This window comes from Colias philodice, chromosome 29 (genome assembly GCF_061535455.1).
Source record: "Colias philodice isolate Cphi_HAF_F1 chromosome 29, ilColPhil1 Martin Lab GWU primary, whole genome shotgun sequence".
Lineage (NCBI taxonomy): Eukaryota > Metazoa > Arthropoda > Insecta > Lepidoptera > Pieridae > Colias > Colias philodice.
In genome coordinates this window covers 36,395-60,882 of record NC_143114.1, presented here as the reverse complement: position 1 = coordinate 60,882, position 24,488 = coordinate 36,395, and the positions used below count along the sequence as shown (strand labels likewise).

Here is a 24,488-nt window from a genome sequence, read left to right as displayed (position 1 = left end):
ACACCCCCCACCTATCTTGCGCCGTTTCGGAGAGCCGTCGAATTTCGCGTTGTATGAAACTCGGAAACCAGAAGTGAAAACTCGATTATGAGTATGCCAACTAAATATGCGGCTCGATTAAAGCCCCTTTGCCAAGTTTCAGCGCGATCGGACCAGCGATGGCCATTTTAGCATTTGTATGGCGGCGGCCATTTTTTCCGCCATTTTGAATTTTTTTCACTATCTGTGGTAATTGCTCGAGGTCTACTACACATTTAGTTTGAGTACCCCAGATGTAGCTGCTACCGTTTGCGCGGGCCGTTGACCGTCTCCGCGGGCTGTGAGAAAGTTCAAGATATCGGATTTTTCTGGATATCCTGGGAGCTGGGCGAGTACGAACGTGGTGTGAGTGTGTTTCTGCGATGCGTCACCTCGTCTAAATTTACGTTTTTATGTTTGCGCCAAAAATGGAAAAATTCCAAAATCGAGCGTCCCACTACGGCTCCCTGGTAGCGTCCCAGGGTGGTGATCATTTTTAGTTCCGGGACCCCCCACCCAACTCGCACCGTTTCCGCGGGCCGTTGGATTTTACGTTGTATGGAAGTTGGAAACTGGGGCCCGGAGCCACTCGAACGGGGCACCGATCGATTGGCTGGCTCGAACAGAGCACGTGTGCCAAATTTGAGACGTAAGGATTCATAAACGGCGATTTTGGCAAAGTACGGCGGCCATCTTGTTTTCGCGAAAATCGCCATTTTTCCACCACCCCTGGTAATCGCCACCAGTTCCGAGCATTTTTTGTTCAGACAACCCCCCTCGAGGTATCACCGTTTTTGCGCACCTCCAGGGGTCCACTCGGTTTTCGAAGATGATCGAGATCGCTATATTTTTCCGGTGGTCACTGGGAGCACCTCTACACGATCACGTCGAAATTCCCCCAACTTTCCCCGTAGTTTCCGAGAAACCCGATGTCAGTGAGTCAGTCAGTGAGTGGTAGTGTAGCTTTATATATATATGATATATATATATATATTCAAAATGTGCAAGTAAAAAGCTTTCAAATGATACCAAACACGGCATATTTATCTTAACTTTATTTTTTTACGCTGTATGTTTTGTCCGCTAGAGGAATTTTGTGAAACCCCATATAGCCTATAACCAGCGGACAATTAAGACGCTTCTAATGATATGTCATTTGTCGAATTCTGATAAGTAGTTTAGAAGTTACGAGGGAACAGATGAACATACATACATACATAGCCTGTCAAAATCATAACCCTCCTTTTGCTTTGCCGTAGTCGGGTAAAAAAAAATAAAATGCCAAATGTAAACATCTGAATGATTCACCGCATGTTCACCGCCCACTGTGTGGAGGGGACGCTTACGCTCCACGCTATTGGCCGATAACCAAAAGTGCTAGCTCGCATTACTAACCGACGGCCGTAACGCCGTGTGGCGCGATCTATACCGTTTGATTTTGCCCCTTCGTTTTTGGGAAGGCCACGTCCGTCGCCTTTTGATATATGCCCGTGCTTATACCAACTGTGTCGTGTTCGTGTCTTACTGTTTCCCTCGTGCGTACTGCGCTTCTTTCGTGTTTGTAAAGTCAGTGTCAGTCGCCCCACTGAGGAGTTCGCCCGTGCTCGTTGAAGCCCAGGTACGTTCCGCAGCACCGTCTGCCGTTTGACGGTGAAAGCCGAAAAGCGGAGAGGGCGGTGATGCGGCCGTAGCTGTTGAGACAGCACTGACGGACGCCCCAGTGCTTCGCCGAAGCACTCGACCGTAAAGGCCCTTCTCAGGGCCACACGGAGGACGCTGCAGTAATGCACGCGACTCCCGCGCGATCCGCGCGATTATCGCGCCCGCGCTTCATCGTGAGAAGAGACCGCTATGGAGCAGTCCGGTCGAGCTCCGCTCCCGGACGCCCCTCCCACCCGTTTTGGCAGCCCGCCCCGCTGTGGGAGACACCCAGGCCCGCCGCCGCTGCTGAGGACGAGTCCGGCGCGAACCAGACTACATCGCCGCGCACCGCATATTTGTCGGACGTGGCGATGATTGATCGGTTCGTGCAGTCGGGCCTCCTTTCATATAAGCTGCGCGGATGGCTAGCGTCATATATTGAAATGAGAAGAGGAGACCTGGCGCGAATGCCGCCCGGCTGTTGGGAGGAGCCATCGCCGGAGGACGAGCAGGTCCTGTTAGACAGGCTCGCCTCCGTGCCGATCCCGCCTAGCAAGCCGCGAGCGCGGCGCCGTCGCCTCATCAGTAGCAGCGACGAAGATGAGGAGCCGGTCGAGTCGGCACAGGCCAAGCGGCCTTGCCAGACTCCCGCCCTCACCGTCGCCGCCCCCGCCGTCGCCACTGCGATGGATACTACCATCGCGCCCGCACCGCAACCCGCCACCTATGCCGCGGTAAGTGCAGGCGCCGCCTCGAGCAAACCGCTCCACCCGCGGGACCCGCGCCGCCCCCGCCGCATCGACGTCGGAGCGGCCGAGGAGCCGCAGCCCGGCCCTTCCGGGCTACAACCGCCGCCAGCAGCAAACCGCGGCACTACGCCCGCGCGGCCGCCCGCGCAGCCGCCCGCGCAGCAGCCCGCGCAGCCGCCCGCGCGCACAGCAGTGCCAACTAGCGCCGCAGCTGCCAAAAGGTTCCCGCCTATCATCGTGGAGTCGTTCCCGAACTGGGCGACCCACATGCGGGAGCTAACCCACATAATAGGACACCAGGTGAGCGCGCGCGCCTATGGCACGGGCGTGCGCTTCACCCCAAAAGACGAAGCCGAGTACCGCGCAATCGACCGATACCTGCGCCGCATAGAGGGGGAGGGGACCGACATAAGTTGGTTCTCGTACTCCCCCGAAGCCGAGCGCAGCATAAAGGTGGCGATCCGCGGGCTACCGCATAACACGCAGCCAGACGAGCTGCTTGCCGCGCTGCGCGAATTAGGGTATGACCCAGAGTTCGCGCGGCCCATCCGCGCTAGGAAGGGGCGCCCTGGATGCCTCTTCCTTGCGATCCTAAGGAAAACACCGAATCTCACCCCGGGCATCTACGATGTCAACGAGTTGATGCACATGCCCGGGGTAATCATCGAGGCGTGGCGCTCAAAGCGGGGCCCGGCGCAATGCCACCGCTGTCAGGGGTTTAGACACTCCTCCCACAATTGCCACAGGCCGCTTGCCTGTGTGCGTTGTGGGGAGGGGCACACCGCGGCTGACTGCAATCGGCCCGCGGACGCCCCCCCACGGTGCGCCAACTGTGACGGGCCGCACCCGGCCAACCACGCTTCGTGCCCAGTGATGCGGCGCGAGGCCCGCAATAAAAAGGCGGGCCCTATCGCGCGCACCACCACCACCACCCACGCACAGCAGCAGCCGCGCACCGCGCCGGCCGCTCGACCCAGCGCGCCAGTAGCGCCACCCGCACCCGTCCAGCCGGTGCCGCGCGGAGAAGCGCACACCAGCGGCCTCATGGCGGCGGCGAACCCCGCCTCCGCCGCCCCCGCAAAACGCAAACGGGGGGGACGCGGGAAAAAATCCCGCTCGCAGCCCCCTCGGAGCGACACCGCCACAGTGCCCCATGCCGGCCCGCCCGCGCACATTCCGCCGGCGCAACGTCGTGCAATGCCGACAACAGCCGAGCGCCCCCGAACGGAGCCGAGTACAACTTCGGCTCCCGAGCACAGCCGAACACAGCCGACGACCTCAACGTCGGCACCACAGCGCCCACTAGCGACGCCTGCCGATCCCGCGAAACGAGCGGTGATCCGAGCGGCGTCGCTAGTACTCCAGAGTGTCCTGAGCGCCTTAGAGGAGGGGACGGACCCCGTACCCATCGTCATGCAGGGCCTCCTCAGCCTCCTGCAGCAGTAGCGCTCAGGCTGCTGTACTGGAACGCCCGCACTATGGTGCCGGCGCACAAGAAGCCTCTGCTCCGCCACATAATGCGGGAGCAAAACGTCGATGTAGCGCTAATCAACGAGACGCAGCTGGGGCCCTCGTCGAAGCTGAGCGCGTCCGGGTATGTAGTTTATCGCAGGGACGAGGTATCGCCTACTGGCAGGCGATACCGCGGGCTTGCGATCCTAATCCGTCGGTCCATTCCCCACACCCCCCTCCCTGCCTTCACATCCCAGTCATTTTCCGCGCTTGGCGTTGAAGCGGAACTTCCATGTGGCAGAATACGTATGTATGCTATATACAGACCGCCTGCGGGGAGTGTCGACACGAACGAGGTGAAACGACTTTTCGCCTCGGACGTGCCGACGTTCGCTGCGGGTGACTGGAATAGCAAGCATACGCACTGGCTGTCTCGCTTCAACTGCCACAACGGCAACGCCCTCTATAACCTTATTGATTATAACAATATCGTGATAGAGGGCCCTCCTGAACCCACTCACTATCCCGATAATGACTCCCACCGCGCGGATATTATCGACTTTTCGATCCACAATGTGGTCCGCCAGTCGATAACGCAAACTGTCATTGTGGACGAACTCGACTCAGACCATCTGCCGGTATTGGCCGAGTTCGCTGCAGACAGTCCGGCAATCGCCCCATCCCGCTCCCTCCGATGTGTAAATTGGAAGTTATTCGCAAGCACGCTTGAGCGCTCCACCCCCGCACGCGCGGTTACAAGCGCCGCGGATGTGGAGATGTTTGCGAATGATTTGCAAGATACACTACAAACCGCCCTCGTCCGAGCCACGACACACAAACCGTCCACCTCCCGTCTCCCCCCTCTTCCTGGTTACCTCAAAAACCTTATCCAGAGGAAGCGAGCTCTGCGACGGCAATGGCAGCGAACTCGCTGCCCGACCCTCAAGCGGCAACTTGTTCGTTTGCGAGAACAGGTTAGCAAGGCGCTTGAGGAGCACAAAAGCGAGGGCTGGCACCGGTCGCTCGAACAGGCCGCCGAGGACTGGCCGTCGCTTCATCGACTCTGTCGCAGGTTCAAATCCTCAACCGCCCCCGCGCGCCCACTCACCGACTCCGCAGGTACTTATGTATATAGCCCTCAGGGTCGCGCTGACTTGTTTGCCGAACACCTGGCACAAGTTTTTCAGCCGAACCCCCTGACGCCGTCGAACGCCGCCCACGCAACGGCAGTGAACGAATACCTAACGAGTTTTCTAAATTCACCGATGCCACTCGCTGAGGAAGCATTCTTCACGTCCCCGTCCGCCGTCCGCCGTGCGATTTCGCGTACAAAGTTGCGCAAAGCGCCCGGCGCGGACGGCGTGACGAATGAATCCCTGCGCCACCTCCCCCGTAAAACAGTCGCGGCTCTGTCGCGGCTGTTTAACGGTATATTACGCTCCGGTCATTTCCCTTCAGTGTGGAAGACCGGACGCGTAATAATGATCCCCAAACCAGGAAAGAATGCTTCCTTACCGAGCAGCTATCGACCCATTACTCTGTTGAGCACAGTCTCCAAAGTATTCGAGTCATTGCTGTTGCCGATGCTGCGCCCGTACGTGTCGCCTCGCGCTGAGCAATTCGGCTTTCGCGAGGCACATAGTACCACCCTTCAGGTGACAAGAGTATTGCACCACCTTAGCTCCGCTTTGAACAAGAATGAGAGAGCGGCTGCAGTACTGTTGGACATCGAAAAGGCTTTCGACCGCGTCTGGCATGAGGGTCTTATATATAAGATCCTTACCGCCACCCAGTGCCCCGCACGGCTCGTGAGGATATTGCACTCCTTCCTCACGAATCGTTCCTTTCACGTATCCGTGTCCCCCGCCATTTCACAAGACCACGCTGTGCAGGCGGGTGTCCCGCAGGGCAGCTGTTTATCGCCCGCGCTATACTCTGCCTACACAGACGATTTCCCCTCCCCCGCGCAACCCTCCAACCAAATCGTCGCATTGTACGCCGACGATGTAGCCTTTGTCGCCGCATCGATGTGGACATCGAATGCGGTGATAAAGGCGCAGCGTTGGTTGGACGAATTGCCTGCGTATTTTGAGCGCTGGCGGATTACCGCGAACGCTAGAAAGACGCAGGCGATTATATTCGGCGGTTGGACCCCCTCCACCCATCTCACTCTGGCTGGTGAGCAAATCCCTTGGTCCAGCACTGTCACCTACCTGGGCATCACTATTGATCGCCGGCTTCGCTTTAACAGCCACGTGAAGCAGATAATCAATAAGTGTAAATCCGCCCACGCAATACTTCGTCCGGTGTTGTCATCCGAACTCCCGCTGCGTATAAAGGTAAGTCTGTATAAGATTTACCTAAGGCCGCTCCTTACGTACGCCGCGCCCGCCTGGTATGCTTTTGTGGGTGAAAGCCTGCGCCGCAAAATGCGCGCGCGGCAGTCACTCGCATTACGCACTATCGCTGGCGCGCCGTGGTGCGTGAGGAACGAGCGGATACGCAGCGATCTCGGTGTGGAAACACTTGACGATTTCATCCTACGCCTATCCCAGAATATGTTTGCGCGCGCGGATGCATCCTCTCACTCCCATCTCCGAGAGATTGCACCGATGCGCGCCCCTCCCGAGTCGCGCCGTCCTTTTCCGCGCGACTTGTTATCACCCCCCCCTCCCGCGGCGTATACAACGCCCTCCTATCCTCCGGAATTGCTAGCTGCAATGACGGCTCCGTTACATACACCCGCGCCTCCAGCGCCACCTTCCGCCCACGCACTCCGTGCGCTCCCTCACACTCCGGTGCATAACGCACCATCCCTCCATACCTTCCTGCATGCACTTATAGTGCACTCCATCACTCCCCCGCCCCCGCAAGTCCCGTACTCTACTGCCCCGGCGCGCCCAGCCGCGCCGCCCACTACCCCTACGCCTACACCAATACAAATCCCGTCTGTCGGTACACAAGTACCCAGCCCACTCCCCCACCTATACTCCCACGCGCAATTGGCGCCTCCTACCCCGCCCACTCGTGTCGCCTCGCCCCAGTCCCCCTCCGTCCCCGGTCATGACACAACTCATGGCCGGGCTCGTAAAAGAAAGAGGTCGATTGATTCGTGCGACGCGGAATCAAATTCCAAAAAATAAGGGCTTTTCACGCCCCCCCAAATTCCCGCCCGTGTTGACGGGCGGCGTTATATACCCATTGCAGGGGGCTTCCCGCCCCGAACAATGTTCCCCACGCAGCCTCCTCGCGGAGGCTGCGTGTGCGAAGATCCTAGTCAGTCAGCCTTCGTTTTTGTACAGTACAACAGTTTCAATTGTTTGAACTAATACTACAACAAACAAACATGCCGCCAAAAACGAGTGGAAAGGCCGCCAAGAAGTCCGGCAAAGCGCAGAAGAACATCTCGAAGTCTGACAAGAAAAAGAAGAAGCACAAGAGGAAGGAGAGCTACGCCATTTACATTTACAAGGTGCTCAAGCAGGTCCACCCCGACACCGGTATCTCCTCGAAGGCCATGTCCATCATGAACTCGTTCGTGAACGACATTTTCGAGCGCATCGCCGCGGAGGCGTCCCGGCTCGCTCACTACAACAAGCGGTCGACCATCACGTCGCGAGAGGTGCAAACCTCCGTGCGGCTGCTTCTGCCCGGCGAGCTCGCCAAGCACGCGGTCAGCGAGGGCACAAAGGCTGTCACTAAGTACACGAGCTCCAAGTGAGCGGTGAGCGGTCGTCGGGACAACGGCGTGGCGTGTTCGACTTATCGAACGCCCGCTCGCTCGCGTTTTGTGTTTATTATTATTATATACTATCAAAACAACAACGGCCCTTTTCAGGGCCACAATATATTTCATGAATGAATTGTGTGTGTGTGTACACGCCAAAAATACGTTTCTCCAACACGAACAACAGCAGTGAGAAAAAAAAAACCTAAATTTGTAAGTAATTTTGAAATTCGAATTTCGAATTATACGTTCAACAATAATTATTAACGTTGGTCATATTTTGTGGGTATGATTTATTTTATTTTATTTACAAACTAGGGCTTCGCCCGTGGTAGGTACATATTATTTCGCAATAATAAAAAGTAGCCTATGTATGTTCTTTCTCAGCGTCTAAAGATTGTCTGTGCCAAATTTCATCAAAATCGGTCCAGTAGTTTTGATGATGAGCCTATTCATTAACAAACAAAGTTTTCCTCTTTATAATATTGCACATTTTTGCGGTTATCCTAAAAACAAATTCATAATAAATTATATACCATCATGATTTGGCTCGATATTTTTATACATGTTACATAATTTTTTTTCACTCACAACCATTTTATTACTTATATATTAATATAACAACGCAATGCGATTTCATGTACTATCTTTGAATCAATATTATATTTATTTTGACAGACATCGTCAGTTTGATTTATTGGTGTCAATTTAAAAAAATAAAAAAGTTTAACACAAATAAGGTTTCATATCTTTAATTAAGTTAAGATATTAAATAAAATCCTCCTTGATGATTCCCAATTCGACTGTAGTCTGTACTGTTATTTTACCTCAGCCTTATGTCAAAACGTAAATTTAATTGATATACAACAAAAAATTAATATTAATTAATTATTTAATGGAGAAATAATTAAACTTGTACAGTTAATTTGAAGTTATTTTTTTTTAATAACTGTTTAACAAATAAATGGTAGATTGATTAGTTATCGCCCGCGGCTGTGCCTGCATTGTTCAGAACGTAACAAATTATATATACTAAAAGCTTCCTCGAGATGCAGCCTATCTATTGAAATAAACCGCATCAAAATCGATTCTCTAGTTTTAATTATACAAATTTATATAGGGAATATAGCACACACGGACATACATTCAAACCGATTTTCTGTTATATTTATATAGTTTTGTGTTTTGCAATAGTTTTGGTAAATTAATATTTTGTACTAGATTTCCGCCCGCGGCTTCGCCCGCGTTTTCAAAGGAAAACCCGCATAGTTCCCGTTCCCGCGGGAATTCCGGGATAAAACCTACCCTATGTGTTAATCCAAGTTACCTTCTATATGTGTGCTAAATTTCATTGTAATCGGTTCAGTAGTATTTTTCCGGACGTATAGAAATTTTCCTGGCGTATGGAAATTTTCCGGACTGAGAAAAATTTTCCTAACCTAACCTAACCTAACCTAACGTAACCTAACCTAACCTAACCTAACCTAACGTAACCTAACGTAACATAACCTAACCTAACCTAACCTAACCTAACCTAACCTAACCTAACCTAACCTAACCCAACCTAACCTAACCTAACGTAACCTAACGTAACGTAACCTAACGTAACCTAACGTAACGTAACCTAACGTAACCTAACGTAACGTAACCTAACGTAACGTAACCTAACGTAACCTAACGTAACGTAACCTAACCTAACCTAACCTAACCTAACCTAACCTAACCTAACGTAACCTAACCTAACCTAACCTAACCTAACCTAACCTCTCCTAACCTAACCTAACCTAACCTAACCTAACCTAACCTAACCTAACCTAACCTAACCTAACCTAACCTAACCTAACCTCTCCTAACCTAACCTAACCTAACCTAACCTAACCTAACCTAACCTAACCTAACCTAACCTAACCCAACCTAACCTAACCTAACCTAACCTAACGTAACCTAACGTAACGTAACCTAACCTAACCTAACCTAACCTAACCTAACCTAACCTAACCTAACCTTTTCCACCTTATAGAAATTTTTCCTGACGTATAGAAATTTTCCTGGCTTATATAAATTTTCCTGACGTATAGAAATTTTCCTGGCGTATGGAAATTTTCCGGACTGAGAAAAATTTTCCTAACCTAACCTAACCTCTCCTAACCAAACCTATATTATAGAAATTTTCCTTTCTTATGGAATAATCAAGTTGAAGATTACTCGAGATCTCAAAAACGGCGCAACGGATTTTGATGCGGTTTATTTTAATAGATATAATTTTTAAATGTTCATAAAATTTGCAACCGAACGAGGCCGCGGCGAATTTCTAGTTAGGTATATTATGAACGTATTATGTATTTGTTGGTATTTTTTTTTTTTTTAGTGCTGTTTTGTTTTGCTATACGAAAATACCTATGTAGAGTATGAAGTAAAATAAATATAGTTTGAAAAACTAAAAAACACGCTTTCAAGTTAGATACTTACCACTAAAAAGTAGAAAATAATAATTCTTTAATCTTGTAATCAAGCAATAACCAAGACATATTTTATTTTTGAACGCATTTTTATGAAACTTTGCACCTATGTAGAGTATGTATGAAGTAAAATAAAAGAGTAGAATAATTTCCATCCATTTTGGATAAGGTACATGTAAATTTAATGAATAGATCCAGTAAGTACGACCATACCATAATGACGAACATAACAATATTATGACATGGGCTGTGTATGACATTGACAATATTATGACAGTGCAGATTGCACATTGCACATTGAAGATCGTTTTTTTTTTTTTTTTGTTTTCGAGTTCGAGTAGTTAATTTTGCATCAGGAATCGTGCAAATCCAACACAAAACTTTGATTATTATTATTTTATCTCTCTTTTCTCGACATACACACCGCGCGAACGGTTACTTATCGATGTCTCTCTCGCACTCGACTACGATGAATAACGAAACGGAGACGAGTGTACCTAATGTGTTTATAAAAACGGCGTCGTACGCGTTTTCGTACATTCCGGGTTTGGCACTCGAGCTGAGCACTCGTGCTTAGCAAGAGCGCCCTACCTGCCGTCTATTGTTCTCCGTAGAGACGGGGGACCGCTACCTGAGATTCGCCGAAAGGCAAATTCCGGGAAGTGACCCGCGCCTTTGTTGTGAACAATAGCGACCGATAAGCGACCGGTCCCACCCCGCCTGCTCAGGTAGTTTACTACCTGGTCAGTCGCGGTGCAACCGCAGCTGCACTCGCAGCGTACAACTAACTTTCTTGTTTCTCGACGCGCCAGTCGCGGTTTCTCCGTTGCCCACCTAACGGTGTCAAACGGGCTTCGGAGAAATTAACACCATCCGGTGGAAGTATCTGTGGGGCGCAGATACCGCACGTTTGTATAAACGGCGTACAGCCTCACCGCTTCGGGAGCTTTTCGGTGACTGTGAGTCCGGGGTCCTCTTAGTAGGCACTGCCACGGCGGGCAGGTACTCCAACTGCTCGCTAGCGCCCGGACTCGGCCGAGAACTACTCCTGACGGGTCCACGTCACGCTTTCGCAGGGGGTCACTCCAAGACCCCTGCGAACTGTTAGGTAGTGACAACCTCACCCCGCTATCACCAGCGGGACGCACCAAACACACCACACTCACATACATACGTGTAGGCACACAACCCCCCCCCCGCCCGGAAGCGGGGAGGGCCGCTAGGACGACGAGTAGGAAAAATAAAAACCGTTAGGATGTCCGATTCGTTGGAGGACCTAGATATAAAAGCCTTTATGGCTTTCTTAGTCAGGGAGAACCCGGAGGTGCTGGATGCATTTAAAGCACACAGCGCCGCCGGGGCTCAAAAACTTGCCGCGCCCGTTGCGCAACCGTTAAGGGACTCTCCTGAGTCCCCACCGCTGTCCCCAGTGGCAGTCGAAGCGGGGTTCGAAGCCCCGACCGTTATGGAGTGCGAGAGCGCTCCAGAGTCGATAGCTTCGGAGGCGGAGTCCTCAAATTCGTCAGACGGCTTCGAAACCGTCACAAATAAAAAGAGACGCAAACTAAAAAATGCTGCTCCGCCCGCCAAACGGAACGCGACCGTTCGCGATTCCGCGCGCGCCGAATCTAGCCGTGCGCCCCCCGCCCCTCAGGCATCCGCCCCTCAGGCACCCGAAGGCCCGACCGCGGGCAACGCCGCGACGCGTAAACCGCCCTCCCCTCCCCCCGTCTATGTGAGGGATAAGTCCGCGTGGCTGAAGATCTCAGCCTTTTTAGATAGTGAAGGAATCTCCTTCAAAGCTCGCCCTACTAAGGACAATATACGTGTCCAATTGCTTACGTCAACCCACCATAGGGTTTTTACGGCCTATCTTAGAGACCAAAACATAGGCGGTCATTCGTTCCCCCTTCCGGAGGAACGCTCTTTAAGAGTCGTTATAAAAGGGATCCCCAAAGAGATCTCTGCCGATCAAGTCTTCAATGACTTGAAAGACCAAGGTTTCCCTGTGCAGGAGTGCTTCCGCATGCACAATAGAATCACTAAAGCACCATATGACATGGTCCTCGCGGTCCTAGATCGTACCCCGAAGGGTAAAGACATTTTTAAAATGCGGCATTGCTGCAAACTTTCAGGGCTTAAGGTGGAAACACCCGACTCCCACAGCTATATTAGACAGTGTCATCGCTGTCAACTTTACGGGCACTCTGCTCGTAACTGTTTCTCGCGGCCTCGCTGCGTCAAATGTTTAGGCGACCACGGCACGGAGGATTGCACGAGGTCCAAGGATTTGCCTAATGAGGATCCACCGTCCTGCGTGCTCTGTGAGACTTCGGGTCACCCCGCGAACTACCGGGGTTGCCCGAAGGCTCCCAGACACAGGGCTGGGGGTCGCCAGAAGGCGAACAAACCTCGCGGGATCGCCCGCGCCGGGGCTCAACCCCCGCAACCAAAGCCGGCCTTTATACCGGCTCCACCACCCAAAACAAACGCTTGGGCGAAACCTCCGTCACTAGTGACGCAGGCCCAGCCGAGCGTGGCGGCGCCGCCTTCAGCGGCTCCCGCCATACAAGCAGCACCGAAGCCTTCAGCTGAAGTGCACTCTCTAGAATTAGCCTCGCCTAACGAGTTCTTATCAAACGTTATCTACATTAGGAATTATGTTAAAAACCTCAACCTCAACCCTGAGGAGGTAAATCTAGTGGCCGAGAAATTAAGAAACGCCAAAAGCCGTGATGAGGCCATGATCACTGTATTCACCCATTGGGAGTTAATAAACAAAATCAACACAACTCCCTAATGGCTACTACAGCTAGAATTAAACCCAGAGCGATCTCCGTAGTTACTTTTAACGCGGACGGCCTTCTCAAACAGACTAACTTAGTTAGGGACTTTGTCACTAGACGGCGTGTCGATGTGCTAGTAATGCAAGAGACATTCCTTAAGCCTTTTAACCGCAATCCGCGAATCGCCAACTACATGTTGGTGCGTAACGACCGCGTAAACAGCCCCTTAGGCGGCACCCTTATATATTACAGAAGGGCCTTGCACTGCACGCCCATCGACACGCCGCCTCTAATTAACTTAGAAGCCACAGTGATCAAGGTGTCTATGACCGGTCATCAACCCGTCATAATCGCCTCGGTCTATCTCTCACCGTCAAAGGCAATCTTGGAGAGCGATCTCAGAGCCTTGCTTGCACTGGGCGACTCGGTCATTCTGGCCGGCGACCTCAACTGCAAGCACTGGAACTGGAATAGCTCCTACGAGAATGCCAATGGCAAACGACTAGACCGACTGACTGACCTACTTAACGTCACGATTGTAGGCCCCTTAGAACCGACTCATTTTCCGAAGAACACGGGACACAGACAGGACGTGCTCGATGTGGCGGTAATGCGGAACGTGACGCTACAGTTGCGCTCCGTTGAAACGTTGCACGAGCTCGACTCTGATCACAGGCCCGTGTTGTTCGAACTGGGTCCCCCCGATAGCACCACCGTAGAGTACATGACGAAGGTAGACTGGCGAAAGTTGCACGAGGCCTTACAGCCCGTCGACTCGCCAGAGCTGGAGTCTGTACCTGACAAAATCGACACGGTCGTAGAGGCGCTCGACGCGGTCTCCTCGGTCACCAGCCACATTCAATCCAAGATTGAATACGCGTCCCGGCGGGTCCCCGTTGGCCTCGGCCACCGGTTGGATCTGCCCCCGGACGTACGAAGGCTGGTGGGCGATAAGAACGCGGCGACGCGCGCCTACGACCGAGCACCGACAGACGAAAACCGTAGAATACTTCGTTCCTTACAGAGAGAGGTAAGAGAGCGAATTCACGAATTACGCAACGAGCGGTGGGACTCTTTACTTAGCGATCTCTCTCCCTCGCACACTGCCTACTGGCGGCTTGCGAGGACTCTCAAATCTGATGGCATTGCCGCCACGCCACCGCTCATTCGCCCTGACCAACCTCCCGCTTTTGACGATTTTGAGAAGGCCGAATGCTTAGCTGACAGTTTAGAGGAACAATGTTCCCCCAATCTCGACATGACCGACTCGACTCACATTAACGTAGTTAATCAAGAGATCGCACGTTTTACTGAAACCCCTCGTATCGATGCCGAGCCCTTGTCACCAACGACGGCCACCGAAGTAAAATCACTTATCAAGTCACTTGCCAATAGGAAGTCCCCAGGCGGAGACTCTATTCCCAATAGAGCTCTAAAAAGCCTGCCGCCCGCCCTTATCGCTCTCCTAGTAGCCACCTTTAATTGTCTCCTGGCCAATTGTACCTTCCCCGCTAAGTGGAAGGAAGCAATTGTGATCGGGATCCACAAACCGGGCAAACCCCGGAACGTGGCATCTAGTTACCGTCCCATCAGTCTCCTCAGCTCTCTGGGGAAAATCTATGAGAGAATCATCTCTAAACGCCTCTGGGACGCAGTCATTGCCAAAAAGCTGCTCCCGGACGAACAGTTCGGCTTTAGGCGAGCTCACTCATGTCCTCACCAAGTACACCGCATCACGGAGTACATTCTCGCGGGCCTCACCCGCCTCACACCCCACAGAACGGGAGCGGTCTTCTTTGACGTAGCGAAGGCGTTCGACAAGGTCTGGCACAACGGTTTGATTTACAAACTGTACACTCTCGGCGTGCCAGACAGTCTCGTGTTCATCATACGAGACTACTTGTCTAACCGGTCCTTCCGCTACAGACTAGACGGCACGCTCTCGTCTTCACGTCCCATCCAGGCCGGAGTCCCTCAGGGCTCCGTCTTGTCGCCCCTCCTATTCGCGCTATACACTAGCGACATCCCTAAGCACGATAAAGTGCAACTATCCCTCTTCGCGGACGACACGGCACTCTACGTGTCGAGTCCACACCGCAAAAGAATAACTCCACTCCTACAATCCGCGACCGATGCACTAGGCAAATGGTTTCGCAAATGGGGTATCACTGTGAACCCCGACAAGAGCGCCGCCGTGCTCTTCAGGCGCGGCGGCCCCGAGGCCATAGATAGTGTCAAACTCTATGGCCAAGTCATTCCGTGGCAAAAGCACACCAAATTCTTAGGCGTCACTCTAGACGCACACATGTCATTTAAAGCCCACATTAAGGCAGTCCGTAAGAAAGCCAGCTATGTTCTTAGCCGGCTCTATTACCTTATAAACAGTCGCAGTAAAATGTCCCTTAGACATAAGGTGACACTTTACAAAACGGTGGTCCGTCCAATCCTCACTTATAGTAGTGTAGTTTTCGCGCATTGCGCTCCCAGCTCCATACACAAGCTCCAGACGATTCAGTCGCGGTTCATGAGAACGGCGACCGGAGCGCCCTGGTTCGTGCGTAACGTGGACCTACATAGGGACCTAGAACTCCCCACCATAGCCCAATGGATGAAGCAAGCGTCTAAGCGCTACTTCGACAAGGCTAAAAACCACCCCAACCCATTGGTGACAAAGGCCATCGCATACGTCGCGAATCCCGATCCCACTCGTCGTCGCAGGCGGCCGAGACACGTCTTGGACGACTCCGACGACGACATTACCAAAGCCAACGCACGGCTAGACTCGGCGATTGAAGCCCAACGTCGAACAAACCGCGACACCGCACACACCACAGCAGAAAGCGTACACCGTCTTCGCCGGCGAAGACGAGGTCCCTTGTTCCGCGTTCCCGCGCCCACCCGGGTGAGCGCCCGTCCGATTAGGGCCCTTCTGGCCTCCTCCACTCAAGCGACAGCTCAAGCCGAGGTTCGTGGTCCCCGTCAAGGGGGGACGCCCTTGTGCATGTCGCTACCAGGGTGAACCTTCAGTTCACCCCCGCGTCCGCGTTAAAATGTAGAAGCCCTTCTGGCTAACATTGAGAGACACCACACAAAAAAAAAAAAAAAAAAAAAAAGCGTTTTCGTATTCATTCGAAGCGCAACCACTTCTCCGTGCGGTCGTATTTGTTGTTTTATTTCTCTATAATAAATATAGTGAATTCGAATTTCGAACAAGCCCCCCGGTCACAATGGCTCGCACAAAGCAGACCGCTCGCAAGTCCACCGGTGGAAAGGCGCCGAGGAAGCAGCTCGCCACCAAAGCGGCCCGCAAGAGTGCGCCCGCAACCGGTGGCGTGAAGAAGCCCCATCGCTACAGGCCCGGCACGGTTGCTCTGCGTGAGATTCGTCGCTACCAGAAGAGCACTGAGCTACTGATCCGCAAGTTGCCGTTCCAACGTCTCGTCCGTGAGATAGCGCAGGACTTCAAGACCGACCTCCGCTTCCAGAGCTCGGCCGTCATGGCCCTGCAGGAGGCGAGCGAAGCGTACCTCGTAGGTCTATTTGAAGACACCAATCTGTGCGCTATACACGCTAAGAGAGTGACCATTATGCCAAAGGACATTCAATTGGCCCGCCGTATCCGTGGTGAACGCGCCTAAGATCCGTTTGTTGTTTGCATTGTTCGTGTCTCGTGTCGTGTCGTGTGGTGTGTGGTTTCAATATGAAATAACATAACATAACATGACATAGCACAGAGGACACGTCATCGGACATCGAATGTTAAAAAAAAAGGCCCTTTTCAGGGCCGCACGTGATTCATTTTAATAGTAGGTACCTAACCTAACTATAAACGTTTTCCACTGTGCAGTAACGGAAACATACAACGAAATATCTAATAATATAATGATAATATTGTTATGAGAATGATAAAATGTATTAATATTATTATATTACTATTATAAACAGAAAACTTGCCTACCTGATGAATTTTAGATTTTAGTAATGTAATCATTCAGTAGCCATTAACTTTAAATTCTTCTAATGAAATAGTTTTATTTAATATTATAAATGCGAAAGTTGTTGATGGATGGACGTATGTATGTATGTATGTATGTGTTGAACCGATTACAATGAAATTTAGCACACATAATAATAGAGAGATAATAGAGTACAAGTGAAATGATAGTGAGTGTTGTAGTTTTGCGCGCGTGGGGAAACATATCCATAATACAATAATATATAATATTGTGGAATTAATGAATCGTATGCGGCCCTGAAAAGGGCCTTTTTGTTGTTAATTTGTTTGTTTCAAAATCATCGCCGTGGTGGTCGTACGCCCATCTTTATTCGTACCAAGAATAATTATTAAAAGGCCGAATCGATTGCATGGAAGAATTATTGACGTACGTACGAACGGACGGACGATCTTTGAAGTAACACAATTAACCGCCGAATCCGTAGAGGGTACGTCCCTGACGTTTCAGCGCGTACACGACGTCCATTGCGGTGACGGTCTTCCTCTTTGCGTGCTCGGTGTAAGTGACGGCGTCACGGATCACGTTCTCGAGGAATACCTTGAGAACGCCGCGCGTCTCTTCGTATATCAAACCGGATATACGCTTGACGCCACCCCTGCGAGCGAGACGACGGATCGCGGGCTTCGTGATACCCTGGATGTTGTCACGGAGCACCTTCCTGTGCCGCTTAGCGCCACCTTTTCCAAGCCCCTTGCCTCCTTTACCGCGGCCTGTCATATCGCCGACTGTCTTGCGTTATTCTACTCGTTTACTTGCTTACTCGCTGCGTGCCCGAAAGCTTGTGCGCTCCGCGCCTTCGGGGTCTTCGCTCCCACCATCACTGGTGAGGGGAAAGAGTACCGGGGCTAAGCCCCCCAACTCTGGTGTCTCTCGCCTCCCGCCACTACGGGAGGGTCCCTGGGTTAACCCCACATCTGTGGGGCTGTTATTTGTTCAATTGTCGCTTGTGCGTTGTTTCTGGTGGTGTTCTATACGCAGTCCCCCGCCCAGGCAACCTGCCCACGGCGACTCGGGGTTTGCGTTTCCGCGAACCGGGCGATCCGCCCCACCGGGTGAGACCCTTAAGGGAGGCCCAGCGAGTGCGGATCAGCGACCGTGTGCGGTGGCGACGCATCCCCCTCGTCCCGGGCCAAGTCGCGCGGGTAGGGTTTCGCGTCAATCACGCTGGCTCTCCAAGGTGCTATGCTTTGGAGGTGCTCATAGTTCGATCTATCGGCTTTTTCAAAGATTTTCTTTGCTTGCTCTTTGATGATCTTTTCGAGGGGCTCCACTCCCAAGTCCCTTTCAATAGTGGAGTTGCGGACGTATCTGGGGGCGTCGACGATAACTCGCAGAGTGCGCGACTGAGCCGTCTTTATTTTCTTTTTGCTGGCCTGTGAGATGTAGCCGTACCAGACTGGAGCGGCGTACAAGATCTTGGGTTTAACGTATGTATTGTAGAGTCTCAGCTTCAGTCTGGTAGGCAAGCTGGACGTGAAAATCGGTCTCAGTCGCACAGCTGCGACCTGTGCCTGGCGAGCGGCTTTCAGGGCTTGGTGATTAAAGGCTAGGCGCCTGTCAATCTCCACCCCCAGATACGTGGCCTTGCTTGACCATGGGATCCTTGTCTCTTGGAACTCTACATTTGCCGGGTTTGGAGCACAACCCATGCAAATTGCTTGCGACTTCTTGGGATTCACTCGGAGCCTCCATCTGTCCAGCCACTCCGGCAGCTCGTCAAGCATTTTCTGCATCTTGATAGCGGCATGGTTACGGTTGAGCGATGTCGCTATGTACGCCGTGTCGTCCGCGAACAGGGATAATTGGGAGTCCGCCCTGTTCGGGATATCGTCCGTGTACACGGCGTACAAGTGCGGTGACAGGCAGCTGCCCTGTGGGACTCCGGCTTCAATCTTCCTAGTGGTGGAGAAGGCACCACCTATGCGGACCTGAAAAGCCCGGTCCTCCAGGAAGCTCCGAATGAAGTTGAGGACGTAGTGTGGACAGCTTAACTTGCTCAACTTGAATAGGAGGCCCTCGTGCCACACCTTGTCAAAGGCCTTCTCCATGTCCAAGAACACTGCAACTGCCGCTTCCTTTTTGTTTTTTGGCTGCTACGAGGGAATGAATGACTCTGGACAGTTGCAGTGTTGTGCTGTGTTCTGTCCGGAACCCAAATTGCTCCTCTCTTGGTGTGAAGTGTGGTGAGAACCGTCGCAAAACCAGTCGTTCGAGCACCTTGGACATGGAGGGCAGTAGAGATATGGGCCTGTACCCATCGGGCCTTGTTTGGTCCTTTCCCTGCTTGGGGAGCATCACAACAACGGCAGTCTTCCACATCAGGGGGACATGGCCCAGCCTAAGGCACCCGTTATATACGCGGCAGAGCGCCGCAACCGCTCTTCGGTGCAAGTTTCTTAGGGCCAGGTTGGGTATGGAGTCATTCCCCGGCGCTTTCTTTGGCTTCAAGTCTCTGATGGCCTTTTTTAGCTCCCCTGGGGACACCGCCTTGATTTCCTCCCGAGGGCGCGGTCCGGCGAATACTTCTTGGAGCGTGACCTCCACCGCTCTGGCGTGCGCTCTGTCCACTGTTGGGAATGGTCTAAAGGTGCTGGCGAGGTGGTCAGCCAGCAGCTCCGCCCTTTGTGTCGGGTCGTAAATAAGACCGCTCTCCGTCCTCAGTGGTAGGGTAGGGACGGCTTCGCTCGTGAGTGCCTTGCATATTCCATACAGGGCTTCATCGTTGTCCACCGCTGCGTCCATCTTTTCCTCCCATTCAGCTGTCCTCTGTTTTCTAAGCAGTTCTTTCATTTCTTCGTCCAGTCGGTTTAGTCGACTACGGAGCGTTGGGCACCTGGTTTTTTGCCATTCTTTCCTGAGTCTGCGCTTCTCTTGTATCCTGGTTTCCAGGTGTCTTGGCAGTGGCTGTCGCTGTCGGTCTCGGAAGCTCGGTTCAGATGAGGTGTTTTTCAGAGCCTCTTGAATGTTCGAAGTAATGTCCCAGACATACTTGTCAATGTCCTCTCTACTTCTTATTGGTCCTGCTGTGATACCGGCTGTCTTTTCTGTGAAGGCCTCCCAGTTAGTTTTTCCCCTTCTGGGGGCTGGTGGAATGGTTGTCGGGGGAGCTGTGGTGGTTACCACAACTGGGTGATGGTCTGACCCCAGATTGTCCTCCAGGACCTCTTGTGTGAGCCCACCAGCAAAGGCCCGGGTGACTGCGAAGTCTATGGTACTCGGCATATGTGTATGCGTGTCCGGGTAATGTGTTGGCACACCCGGGCTGTGGATGATGGCACCAATGTGGTTTAGGGTGGCCGAAAGTCGTATGCCAGCGGTGTTGGTATTCGGTCCACCCCATTCCATATTTTGGGCATTCCAGTCTCCCATGGCTATTGTGGGGACGTCCTGTTGGGGAGTGAAGATCGCCTCCATGTCGCCTCTGATGACTGCGGCGCCTCCTCCCGGTCGGTAGATGCTGAAGATCCTAGTAGCCGATCCCCGGATTTCGACCTCAATCCCCAGGGCGTTTATAGCTTCCAGTGTGTAGGGGGCTAAGACTTGGTGGATTATCGTTCTCTTGACAAGGACGGCTAGTCCACGGTAAGCTCTTCCTGCCTGGTCCACCTGGTCCTCTCTGTACATGTGGTATCCTGGGAACCTAAGCTTATCCCTTGCCGCCATATGGGTCTCCGAAATCAGGGCGATATTGATTCTGTATTCATGTAGGACCTGCTTTAGCAGCGCGGCCTTCTGCCGCAGGCCCCGAGCGTTCCAGTAGAGAATTCTTAGACTATCCATTATGGAGCTCTAAAATTTTGGACAGTCCTTGGACGACCGCCGTCACAGGGCTCTCGTCATTGAGTACGGCGTTCAGTACATCAATCATGATCTTGACCAGCACGGCCACCTCTTCCTTCTGCCGGGGCGGATCGTGGCGCGCCTGACGTGGGATTCTTCTTGTATTTTCGGGCGGTTGCTCGTCCTTGGCTGCTGTTGCCGCTCGACTGTCCGGTTGGGCGGTTGTTGGCTCCTCATTGGGCGGCTGTGTCTGCTTCTTCTTCTTCTTTGGCTTCTTCTTTTTGCCTTGTGTGGCCGCCGCTGCCGCTTTAGGCATGTTGGCCACGGCCATCAATGAGGCACCCGTCTGTTCGCCCAGCGGGACGGGTTCTACGGTCGTCGGGGCGGGGGGGTCCTCGGGTTTCCCCTTCGGCGGTCTCGTTGTGGCCGTGGGACCGGCCTTCTTGTTCCTTGCCTCCCGCTTGAACACAGGGCAGGAGGCATTGTTGGCCGGGTGCGGCCCTCCGCAGTTTGCGCATGTCGCCGGAATGTCTTTAGGGCGGCTGCACTCTTTCGCCGCGTGCGCCTCCCCGCATCTTACGCACTTGATTGGTCGGTGGCAATTGTGCGAGGAGTGGCGAAACTTTTGGCACCGGTGGCATTGCGCCGGCCCCTTCTTTGCTCGCCAGGCTTCTATTTTGATCCCCGGCATACACAGCATTTCGTTGATGCTGTATATAGCCGGGGTGGTGTCAGCTTCTCGCTTTATTATTGCGAAGAATATGCAGCCGGGCCGGCCCTTCCTTGCCCTTATATGGCGTGCATATTCCGCCTTGTGTCCCAGTTCACTAAATGCATCCATAATCTCCTCCGGAGTCGTCTGACTGGGAAGGCCGCGTATTGCGACCTTCAGGCTCCGTTCCTGCGGTGGCGTGTAAGCGTGCCACGCTATATCACTCAACCCGCCCAAGTAATTTTGAATGCATCTAAATTCATCTCCGTCTTCGGGCATGAATCTTATGCCTTTCCCGTAAGGGCGGGCGCTGGGGTTCCTTCCTAGTACTTTCTTTAGTTCCTTGAAATGGGATGCCCAATTCGGTAGTTCGTCCACTACTATTGGTGGGTATTTGTCCTTCTTTGTGGTGGCAGCCGTGGTGACGCCCTGTGTTGTCGGCAGCGGCTGGTCTCCCGCGGGGGGTGGGGGGGATCTCGCGGCCGTCGCGTATGTCCGCACCTCTGGGTTGAGTCTTTTCCTAGGTCTCGCGTTTTCCGCTTCATGTTCGTCGCTTGCGGAGCGGGGGCGCCGCAAGGGGGTATCCATGGGAGGGAGGGGGGTGCTCCTCGCCTCTTCGATCACAGCCTTCTCCTCTTCAGGTATCGGCTGCGCCATCATCTTCTGAATTTGCTTTTTACGCTCGCTGAGGCAGGCGGCCATCGCGGCGTGCATCTCTTCTGAGAGGGCTCCCAGCTCAAAGAGGCGGCTTGTGAGGATCATGTCCTTCTCTAAGCGGGCGCGTGGGGATAGGGTTTCGCCGGTGTTTTTCGCCGAAGTAGCCTGCGGAATCTTGGGGGGCTCTGGTTCCTCTTCGTCGGAGCTTCCATCATCCTCCATAGAATCGCTCTTTGTTGAGTGGCTCTCCGCTCGGTCAACCGCGGTTTCAGTGCCTCTGTGGCTTTCCGCTCGGTAAACCGAGGTTTTAGTATCTATGCGGCTCTCCGTTCGGTCAACCTGCATCTCAGTATCGGTAACATGAACGCTAGGTGGCGCTTCAGTGCCGCGGCTCTCCTGTCGGTAAACCCGCGGGTTCGTAGTTTGCCCGCTAGGTGGCGCTTGGCTAGTCCTCGCCAGTCTTGGGTCGCGATTGCGCGGCTCCATTTCAACGATACGAATTTCATAAATTCTTGACTGTTGATATGTGGTTTGGCCCTAAAAAGGGCCTTTGGTTTGGATACACTCTTCCGCGAAGAGCTTTGGGAGCGATCCACACGGTTCTAGGAGGGGGATCTACAGCCCCTCCTCCTCACGTTTCCCGGTGAGACCCGCTTGTGGGAGGCCGGGAAATGTGAGGAGGCGAGAATAAATCTTCCCTCCGGAATCTAATGTGAAGGCTTCCAACTCCTGGCGGTTACGACGAAAAATTTTGCAGCAACAAAATCCTCGGTAACCTCAGTCGTGTGCGTGAACCCGTGTGTGCTAGACGTCGACTCAGCGAATCCTGCGCTGCGCTCCGCGCCATTTCATGTCGGACTTTTATACACACACATTATACACGCGTTTCGCTCGGCTCGCCCTCGACGCGCGACGGAGACGGATAGATATATCGTGCATATCGAGGGACTGCGTTAATAATCTTTGAATAATAATAATAATAACTCAATCACAACAATTGACAACATTTCATTTTTTAATCGCATATTTTAAGAGAAATTAAATAAAAAAAAAATAACGATAAATGTGATGATGACGTCATACATACGGAGGAATAAAAAATAAAAATACTATCACATTTACACTAGACATTAACAGGGTAGGTATGGCATGTGTCAAATTTCATATTAATGTAATTTTTTTTTGAATTATTATATAAATAAGTAGCTTGAAATTTTTTGAAATGTATATAATATATCGTCATTACTTAATTAACTTACTTGTGTTGTTATCATTATCCTTCTAATATTATAAATGTTACTATTTCACGCAAATATTACTGAACTGATTACAATGAACTTGGATTAACACATAGGATAGGTTTTATCCTGTTGAAAAAAAAAAAAATAAAAATCGACACAGCAAATTAAATAAGTAATTATTATTAACCAACTCTCTATCTATAAATATAGATCCCTCGTAGTTATTAAGTATAGTAGAGCCATTTTAAAATAGGCAACATTTGACAGTTCAACAAAATTCAACAACGTAACCTAGTAACGACGACATAGAATAACAAGATATTTCGTTTTGTTAGAACTGCACATTTGCTTAACTTTTTTCAATTACGACTAGGTACATAATATTAATTATAATAATAATGACCGATAAAAGTAATTTTTTTTTAAGATTTCATTTTATTTTACTGATAAACCATTCTAAACATAATAAATACCAGAGACGTTACTCTAAAAATCGAAATCTGACATCTAGAATCGAATGCTTCACTTTAATCGATGTTTACTGCGCTCAGGTGCATTACGAAGATTTAAGGAATCTACAACGGTACGACAATAATAATTCATCAAAACATGGATACGTCATTGTCGCTATTGAATTAATTGTAATTGCAGTTGATGATGATGATATAGGTATAAGTAACTTAATGATTAGGTAAATAATAAACTATTAATTAACTACCTACATTCGTGTTATTATCGATTCGTCATAATATTGTTACTACTCCTCTGTCTATTATTTAGGTATTGCTTATTATGCGTTATTATGCGACGATATTAAGTTAACACAATAATAATATTATAATAAATACGCAATTGTGAATCGTAGTCTCGTTCTCGCGCGGCCTATATAATATTTTGACAATATTAAAACGTGCGGGCGTTGCGGTGTGGTGTGCGTACTATGTACCTACTAGCTGTTAGTACCTGTGACTGTGAATATAATATTGTGACAAATATGTGACATTTATTTATAATATTGTCATTTCGTTATTGTGGCACATTCGTATTGTTATTATTTTTGTATTTAAAGGACGTTAAACATATTCGACCGATCGCCGAACTGTGTGTGTAGCCGGCCGCGCGGTCGTCGTTTGCGTTATGCTGTTCTACAACAGGTCACATTCATCCCCCTAAAAACCGTCGCAAACATATTATATGGCGATTACGAATAGTTTCACCTTAACGTCTGTATATCAGTGTATTGAGAGAGC

The 24,488-nt window shown here is 51.4% G+C and overlaps 4 protein-coding genes across 4 annotated transcripts; 3 read left to right on the top strand and 1 right to left on the bottom strand.

The window, feature by feature from the left end:
• Positions 1–7,167: 7,167 nt before the first annotated feature.
• Positions 7,168–7,706, top strand: LOC149475574 (histone H2B). The gene has a single exon (XM_089713005.1). It carries the CDS (start codon positions 7,207–7,209, stop codon positions 7,579–7,581), a length of 375 nt encoding a protein of 124 aa, XP_089569131.1. The 5' UTR covers positions 7,168–7,206; the 3' UTR covers positions 7,582–7,706.
• Positions 7,707–11,301: 3,595 nt separating this feature from the next.
• LOC149475573 (uncharacterized) lies at positions 11,302–12,846 on the top strand. The gene has a single exon (XM_089712479.1). It carries the CDS (start codon positions 11,302–11,304, stop codon positions 12,844–12,846), a length of 1,545 nt encoding a protein of 514 aa, XP_089568605.1.
• A 3,105-nt stretch (positions 12,847–15,951) lies between these two features.
• Positions 15,952–16,789, top strand: LOC149475572 (histone H3). The gene has a single exon (XM_089713198.1). It carries the CDS (start codon positions 16,060–16,062, stop codon positions 16,468–16,470), a length of 411 nt encoding a protein of 136 aa, XP_089569324.1. The 5' UTR covers positions 15,952–16,059; the 3' UTR covers positions 16,471–16,789.
• Positions 16,790–16,985: 196 nt separating this feature from the next.
• On the bottom strand, positions 16,986–17,633 carry LOC149475571 (histone H4). The gene has a single exon (XM_089712554.1). The coding sequence runs from the start codon at positions 17,563–17,565 to the stop codon at positions 17,254–17,256; it is 312 nt and encodes a 103-aa protein (XP_089568680.1). The 5' UTR covers positions 17,566–17,633; the 3' UTR covers positions 16,986–17,253.
• Positions 17,634–24,488: the final 6,855 nt, after the last annotated feature.